The 8,558-nt window shown below is 45.8% G+C and overlaps 1 protein-coding gene and 1 pseudogene across 2 annotated transcripts; one reads left to right on the top strand and one right to left on the bottom strand.

The window, feature by feature from the left end:
* Nucleotides 1–2,035, bottom strand: LOC136531740 (putative E3 ubiquitin-protein ligase SINA-like 6; annotated as a pseudogene).
* Nucleotides 2,036–5,051: 3,016 nt separating this feature from the next.
* On the top strand, nucleotides 5,052–7,328 carry LOC136531745 (putative E3 ubiquitin-protein ligase SINA-like 6). Of its 2 annotated transcripts, none has more exons than XM_066524392.1 (3): nucleotides 5,052–5,591; nucleotides 5,763–6,154; nucleotides 6,243–7,328. In XM_066524392.1, the coding sequence occupies exons 2-3, from the start codon at nucleotides 6,053–6,055 to the stop codon at nucleotides 6,918–6,920; spliced, it is 780 nt and encodes a 259-aa protein (XP_066380489.1). In that variant the 5' UTR covers nucleotides 5,052–5,591; nucleotides 5,763–6,052; the 3' UTR covers nucleotides 6,921–7,328. The 2 variants fall into 2 exon arrangements, with proteins under 2 accessions (XP_066380489.1, XP_066380488.1); XM_066524391.1 differs by having other exon boundaries at nucleotides 5,754–6,154.
* Nucleotides 7,329–8,558: the final 1,230 nt, after the last annotated feature.

The following is an 8,558-nucleotide window of genomic DNA, read 5'->3' as shown; positions in this document are numbered from 1 at the left end:
CTATCCAGGGCCCCACTTCCTTCGTGGCGTCGTGGCTCCTCCATCCTCCGCCGTGACCTTGCCCTGGATCCCACTGTGCAGTGCTTCGCCCGCCCACCCGTCTGCTAGGGTAAGCTGAAAGCGCATGTTACAAGTATATGTTTTAAGTGTTTCAGAAGTATGTTGCAAGTGTTTCATATGGATGTTGCAAAAGTAGATCGGGATATTGCAATGGCTATACACGTAGGTTGCAAATGTATGTTCCAAATATTTAATCTGTTTTTTTAGACGTATGTTGTAAGTATGTTTATCTAAATGTTGCATATGTTTCATACATATATTGCAAGTGTTTTATCTGAATGTTCATATGTTTTTAATGACTTTTCAATTTTTTTCTACAAGTGTTTTAGATGTATGTTTCAAGTGTTTCATCTGTCTTCAGACCTATGTTGCAAATGTTCTATCTGGATGTTTCAAAAAGTAGATTGGCCTGTCACAGGGCTTCGACTCCTTCCTCGTGCGGTGCGCCTCGCCATCTCCTCTCCCTCCCCTCCCTTCACTTCCCTCCATCTCGACACGGCAGTTCGAGCTCGGCGGGCGCGATGGCGTGGATGCCCGACGAGCACAATGCCTGCAGATGTGGTGGCCCGACGAGCGCGCGGAGGTGGTGACCCCGAGTGGGCCAACAGGGCACGATGCTCACGTGGTGGACCTTCAGCAAGCTAAGGTACGTGCCATTCGCTCGCTACGCGTGTGGGAAACAAAGCAGCCGCGAGCGTCTAAACGTCCGAGTGCTACTCCTGTCACTATGATAAATAGTAATGAACCAGAGGAAACACGTGAAATATGTATTGTAGCGACTCTCAAAACCACTGACCACTTAGGGTTTGGATGCACATGACAAAAGTACTTGCACCAGCACGTATGGTGCGACGGTAGATAAGGAACTCATGAACACGACCATGACAAGTACACATGAACACGACCATGGCAAGTAGATAGGGAACCCATTAAGTATGAACACGATCATGATAAGGAGTACTCACTATAACAACGACACGACGAACTGACCACTAGGGAATTATTGTCCACCAATAATGGGGCGACGTCAGACACGAACTCTGACGGAGACGGTGCCGAAGGAGCCCCAGTACGCATCCGGTACGAAGAGAAACCCCTTGGCCTGGAACCCCTCGAGCCGCCGGGCGCACGGCACGGTGCCCGACGCCGACAGCGAGAGCTCGCCGCCCGGCGCGCCGCCCACCTCCATGTTGTACTCCAGCTCCACGCCGCCCTCGGGCGCGCGGACCGAGGCAGAGCAGGGACAGCGAGCGCCCCTGCAGGAGGTCGCGCCCGTTGAGCAGCAGGAACACGCGCTCCCTGTCGCGCTGCAGCAGCATGCGGAACGGCGCGTCCCTGTGCACGGTCACCGCGGTTCCTCGGAGGCCGCCGATGGCGGCGAAGCCGTCGGGGCCGCCGTGGTCCTGCGCGACGTGGTGGCAGAGCCGCTGGCCGCTGTAGGTGCAGCCGTCGACGGGGCAGTCGTACGGCGCGCGTGGGCACGTCTCCTCGTGCCTCAGCTTCTCCGTGAGCCTGACGGCCTTGTAGCAGCCGTTCTTCTTGAACTTGCAGGAAGTGGTCGCCACCGCCAGGAGCTTCTCGAGCGGCCGGCAGCGGATGTCGCCGATGGGCTCGGGGCAGGTCCAGCACTTGCCATTCGTGCGAAGGCAACAGTTGGCACACCCAGAATGCCCGTTCTTGCACTGGTATGCATGGTATAAAGAAGAAAACGTGCGCAAGTATAAATTGTGAGTATGTGATGATAACGAATAAGAACAGATGTACATGCAAGGTAACTTGAACTTGCCATGAAAACTTGAGACTGGAAGGGTAAGCAGCAGATGTCGCAGTCCAGCGTGTCCTTCTCCACGGATAGAGTAAGAGCTGCCTGTTCCTCTTCCTCATCCTCCAACACCACCACCACCTTGGCCTTGGTCGCTTTCCTCGTCGTCCTTGGCTTCTTTGCACTTGCAGTGCCAGCAGCAGAGGAGGCCATGGTCTTTTTCCCAGTCATCTTTTATCACCTAGAATGAGGTAACTACAAGCAAACGAGGATTGTTCGATCAGTATCAGGCAGGAAGAAACAATCATTATTAAAGAAGATTAGAATTTGGAAAGGTGCTTACCTGCACTGATACTTGTGAAAGAACCTCGCGCCGATAGTTGGGGGATTTATAGTGAGACTGAAAACAAAAGAGACGCATAGACGAGGAGGCAGAATCACAGAAATGAACTGGATCCGGCTGTTCACCTCTAGCGCCTGTTCGGAGGCTGTGGTGCTCTTTCCCGTGCAACTTCCTGCCTCTTCATTGCTTCCCTTTTTTTTTGATTTGCATGCATGCAATTGCCAGCAACTACAAGAGTTCTTTTATATTTTTCCATATAACCATAGAAAAGCTTGATTGATTCTTTAAAAATATTGTCATCCACTATTTTAAATTTATCGTTAGCTAAAAATGAAAAGCAAGATTGACTCTTTAAAATACGCGCGATATAAAAAAAGCTATCAGATAGTGAAAAAATATAGAGAGCATTTTTTATTCAAATGACTTTTTAAAAACTTGAGACCGATTAGAGGGTTGCCATGAAATCTAAATGTAATGATTCAGAGAGTTTAGAGAGTGAATTTAGGAAAGACTCTTAGATATCTCTAGGAGTATATCCAAAAGTCTTAAACTGGCTCTCTAAATCATCATTTGGTTTTTAACGAATAAAAAATATTCTTTATATCTTTCCTACATCTAACAACTTTTATTTATCTTGTATGCATTGTAGAGGGTAAATTCCACTCTCCATCTTTTGGCTACCAAGAAATCCAAAATAGAGAACAACAATATTTAGAGATCTAATTAAAAAGGTTGCTAGAGGATATTTTTTACTAAAAATCTCTATTCCAATTAATAAGGAAGGATATAAAGAGTCTCTTGAAGTTTCTCTAACATTTAAATCATGGTGGTAGGAAAATATATGGAGAAGTCTCTGTGAAAGGGCTCGTTTGGTTTCCGTTCATGAGTTAAATGATGCTTCCATATCTAGTGATTTCTCAGTCTGAGTGTGAGTTTTGTGCGCATTAAAATAAACTACCAACTCAATATAATTTCAATATAAATAAAGAGAGAGATTATCAAAATTTTATGGGATAAAATGAGTTTCATAGGATAAAACTATTATACACTGTTTCTAATACATGGATTTCGAAAACTGGGCTAATAGTATTTTGTAATAGCTTGAGGTGATGATTTTTCCAAGACACAATATGTTGAAGCTACAATTGCTTTTTCATTATCTAAAAATGTTGACACACTAGACAACAACGTTTTCTCCCAAAGTGTCAAGAAACGTTTTCTGATGATTACTAAGCTATGAAAATATATATACTTATCACTCATGCATTTATGGAAATTGGTCTGCATGATTGCACAGAACATGGATCTTACATTGAATTGTATTTTATATATTATTAATATTGATTCATATATATAGGTATTTCCTAGGTTTTTATTCCATAATAATAGCACCATGGAATTTGACGTAGATCTAGGGGGTATTTAGCTTATTTTAGTATTGGATTTAGACGACTACTCTAGATAACTTTTACTCCCTCCGGTCAATTTTATCTGGCGCACACGCATATCAAGATTCAAACTTTAAAAACTTTGATCAATAATTAGGCTAATAATTTTTAACTATTATAATACAAACTTTACATGATTAGATTTGTAAGGAATTATAGTATCCAATGATTATTATAAGTTTATAAGCATAAATAATATAACATAAAATAAATGAATGGTCAAAGTATAATCTAGGAGACCGTGTCACTCTAACTTGCGCCAGATAAATGGACCGAAGAGAGTATATAACAATAAAAGTGGTAATTTAGATTTAAATTTAGAGGGTTAATTTAGATTTCCTTCATAATGGGTGATTGATAATTTAGATGTATATATTTAGAGGATTAGTTTATGTTGTTTTCATAAAAGCAAAGGTGGAAAATTTAGAAGCAAGGTTTTTTTTGCGAAAAAATTAGAAGCAAGTTAGATCCACTATTTATCATCATTGATATTAGAGTTTGTGGAACTAATGAATATATATTTACTTTTTTAAATATATTTTTGTTTTTTATTTATATTTTTTCTAGTGTCAACGTGATTTCTGGTTTCACGTTAATACTCCAAATCAAGTTTATTACATATGATGCCCTCTAAGTTTCAAGTAACGGATGAAATTAAGGGTGTTCATCGAGATATTAGAGTAAAATTCATGAATGGTCTCTAAACTTGCATGGTGATATCATCTAGGTTCTTAACTCTCGAATTTTGATATTTGAGCCACTAACTTTGTAGAACAGTGTTATTTAGGTTCCAAACTTTCAATGATATTGAGTCACCGAACTTGTACAATGGTGTCATGTAGACTCCACTTCCTTAATTTCGATATTTGGGTACCCGAACTTGTAAAGTGAGGTCATCAAGATCCTAAACTTGTCCCGGGTGTTAGCATTGGTCCAAATAGACTTTGACTCACCCTGTCATTGATGTGGCATGTTGATTATGTATTGACATCAACACGACAAGCAGAACCCACATGTCAGCAACACTCTTCTCGCTATCAAGCCTCCTACTTCTCCACTACCCTCTAGCGATGGCTTCCCCCAATTCTAAATCCGGTGAAGGTGCCTGCCACTGTGGTCCGCTAACGTGGCCTTCAGCGAAGGTGCCAATTGGGTGCCCATGTGACAATCTAGTGGTCGGGACCCATGGAGGAGGCAACAGCGTGCGAGGTGGCCTAGACCAATTATCGTAACTCAAAGTAGTTATAGAATAAGTTATTTTATAGCTGGATAGTATATATATATATATATAATAAATAGGAGATTCTCACTACCATATTTTTCTGCGTTCTCAGGAAGTCGCATCACCATCGGTCCACGTCAACATAACACCATCGATCGGTCTTTTCTCGTTCCCACCAGGAACTCGTGCCTATTCTCCTTCCCGGCGGCACAGAAACTCCCGCCGAGAACACCTGCCTCTCCCTCTTCTCCTTTCCTACATGGGTCTAATATCCTCCCCACCATTCCTTCCACTTACCTGACCCACAAATGCTCCTGCAACGGACTGCGGCATTCATCCGATCCAATAGCATGATGCCGGCATTTATCCGTTCCAATTGTAAGATGTGGAAGAAACTGCTGCATCCGCCGCCACTGCCTTCGCGTTAAAATCCTCACGTTCTCGTCTCTGCCACCACCCTCCATTCAGGCAAGTGTCCAGGCAAGTGTCCGTTCTAATTTTTAGCGTCTCCTACTCTCCTATGATCCTATCAGGTTAATATTTGCAATTGTCATGTTTCATGCCCGCGATTGCGCTATAGCTCTAATGGTGCTCGACGATTTGCCAACAAGGGAATCTCTGCGGAGTTTGTGCTTCATTAGTTTTCAGGTTTCATGATTTCGCGATTGCGCTGTAGCTCAAAAGGTGCTCGACGATTTGCCAACAAGGGAATCTCTGCAGAGTTTGTGCTTCATTAGGCTCTTCCGGCTCACACAGGTACACACATTCTCATCTCATTTACGTTGGATGAGCGTATGCATCTTTTCTTTTGTTACTCTTGCTGCTCGATTCACCATCCCATGCCTGAATTTTTATACATTGGATGAGCAACAGCAAATTTCTTCAAATATATTAGCTACAGATTAACCAAAAGAACAGTACGTACAGATTCTATTGATCAATAAGGGCAAGCGAGGAGCTGATTCAAGCGTCCGACACCACCGCGGCTTCACCGAACCCTTCGGTGAAGACGGGTGACCCCACCTGCGTTCTCCGGGGCGACTCGCCGCCGGTATCTTCCCCCAAACCGACACCGGCAACTCGCCCGGGTCAGGTGCAGGAGAAGAAGCTCCCGGAGGTAGAGGTGAAGCCGATCGATCTTTCTCTCGGCTGCGCGCCAGCGGCCAGACGGACGACGCCCCGGCTGGAGGGCCTCCCCTCCTCCTCCGTCACAGCAGATGGAAGCCAAAGCACTAGCTAGGGGCCTAGCAATGGATCTGGAACTAGACGCGTTTCAGTGCCCCATCTGCTTCTCCCTGTTCCAAGGATCCATCTTCCAGGCAAGCAAGCATGCAGCTCACATCTTCCAGCCAATCTTTCATTCACTTTGCAAAATTAGTCATCCGTCGTGCGTTTGTTGTTGGCCAGTGCAAGAACGGGCACGTTGTGTGCGATGTCTGCCGCGTTCACATCCACGGGACTTGCCCGTCCTGCCGCGAGCCCGTCGGCGACATCCGGTGCCGGGCGCTGGAGAACGTCATCGCCGGCATGGCCCTCCCCTGCTCGTTTAGGAGCCACGGGTGCACGCAGCTGCTCAAGCACACTGAGAGGCGGGACCACGAGGCGTTGCTCTGCCTGCACGCGCCGTTCGCGTGCCCGCTCCATGGGTGCGCCTACTCGGGGCTGCTCCTCTACGACCACATCCACGACGCGCACACCATAGACTATGTTGTCAGCTTCGCCGGGTCCTCGTGGTGGGTGTGGCTGCGCCGGAGCAGGCCGTTCATGGTGCTCCTGGACTCGGTGGACCGGCGCGTGTTCATGCTGCTCAACGGCGGGGACATTCGCTCGGGTCAGTCGCTGTCGGTGGTCTGCCTCGGCCAGCGCCCCGCGGCCGACCAGTTGCTGGAGTACAAGCTGGAGGTGGGCGGCGCCGGCCAGCTCGGCGTGCTCTCGCTGTCTGCATGCTCCGTGCCTTGCATGCGCAGCTGGGCGGGGCAACACCCTACTGACGGGTTCCTGTTCGTGCCGGACGCGTACCGGACCTCCTTCAACTCCGTCGTCGTCAACGTCCATGTCCAGAGGTCGTCGGAGGTCGACAGCTAGCACGCCTCACGGGATCGGGAAGCATTCGATTTGTTGGTGTTAGTTTTATGGCCCTTTGGCACGGCTTATGTCGGCTTCGGCTTCATCTAATTTGCGCAAATCGAGGCACTGTAGCGTGAAGCCGTTTTATAAGTCGGGGTTAAAATGAACTAGAAGCCGGGAAAAGCTAGTTTTTCTGGCTTCACCGGCTTTGGCTTCACCGTTGAAGCCGTTTTGGATAAGCTGTGCCAAAGGGGGCTTTAGTTTTCTTCGCAGTGTCTATCGTACCTGTTGGCATGGAAGCTATAGGGGACACAGCACGTATAAATGTAGGTCTTATGGGACAAAATTTGAATCCTAAAACCATAGGAGATGCTATTCATGAATCAAGTGACAGCTGCTTTTTCTCTGTTCACACACGTGTGTAATGGCCATCTGAACCTAGAATCCCAATGGTCATTATATTGGACACTTGATCCTAAAAACTATGATCTGGCGCCTATCTTGATATCAAGAGTAAATCGTGGCCCCTAAACATGTTCGGCTGTGCTTGTGTTATTGGATCCCCAACTCTTGATTTTTTATATTTGAGTCTCAGAATTTATATTGCGGTGTCATTCAGGTTCCTAACTCTCGAATTTTGATAATTCATTTCTTGACATGTAAATTAGTGTCATTTAGGCCCCTAAACTTGTCATAGGCGTCAACATTGGTTCACAGGCTCTAATTTGCTCCATGTGTTGACGTGGCATGCTGACTTTATGTTGATATAGACCCAATATGTTAGACCCCACGTATTCTCTGCCTCTTTCTTGAGCTCACACCTTCCTCCATGTGCATCTTGGCAACAATGGCGAGATTGTTTGATTGTTTCAGTAAAGGGTGGATTGAGCATGGGTCTTAGCATGTAGCGAGCCATTTTTCTTGCACCATCATCTTCTACCACTATCATGCCACCTCACATTCGTCATGTCCAAAGTATGTTAGACCCAATATGTTAGACCCCACGTATTCTCTGCCTCTTTCTTGAGCTCACACCTTCCTCCATGTGCATCTTGGCAACAATGGCGAGATTGTTTGATTGTTTCAGTAAAGGGTGGATTGAGCATGGGTCTTAGCATGTAGCGAGCCATCTTTCTTGCACCATCATCTTCTACCACTATCATGCCACCTCACATTCGTCATGTCCACAGTGGCAGCTAGCTTGGGCAAGCCTGCTTGCATTCATACTTGAGCGCTTGCAGCAACAAACAGCACCACCAAAAACTCTAGGGACAAGCAGCATGCGTGGACCAGCGTGGGCCTTCCGAGCTCAAGTTCAGCATTTGCATGCCGATGACATTGAACACATGTATCTTTCCCATTCTTAAAGTAGCTAGAAAACATTTCTACTGTGTCATCGCTCTATGCAGTGCTTATATATAAGTTAAGCAACTTGTCCGGATATGATATAGAATTTGATACTTAAGATGGAATGACGGAAAAACTTTCTGTCCAAACACTAATTGGTCGTGTATTAGCAGACGATATATATAGATCGGTTCACGTGCATTGCTTCTCGAAATTAAGATCACGAACATATTTTCTAATCTATACCTAATATTAAAGAACCAAAATTTTCGCAAACAAATTTCCGACCAGCACAATGACCAGTAGCCT

Source organism: Miscanthus floridulus, unplaced genomic scaffold (assembly GCF_019320115.1).
Source record: "Miscanthus floridulus cultivar M001 unplaced genomic scaffold, ASM1932011v1 fs_42_2, whole genome shotgun sequence".
Taxonomy (NCBI): Eukaryota; Viridiplantae; Streptophyta; class Magnoliopsida; order Poales; family Poaceae; genus Miscanthus; species Miscanthus floridulus.
The sequence above is the reverse complement of the archived record's forward strand: the minus strand, read 5'-3'. Positions and strand labels throughout refer to the sequence as shown.

Excerpts from the sequence above, each read along its gene's own strand:
- LOC136531745 (XM_066524392.1), top strand. The coding sequence starts at position 6,053 with ATGGAAGCCAAAGCACTAGCTAGGGGCCTAGCAATGGATCTGGAACTA. Across the intron at positions 6,155-6,242 it reads TCCAAGGATCCATCTTCCAG|TGCAAGAACGGGCACGTTGT; the intron begins GCAAGCAAGCAT and ends GTTGTTGGCCAG.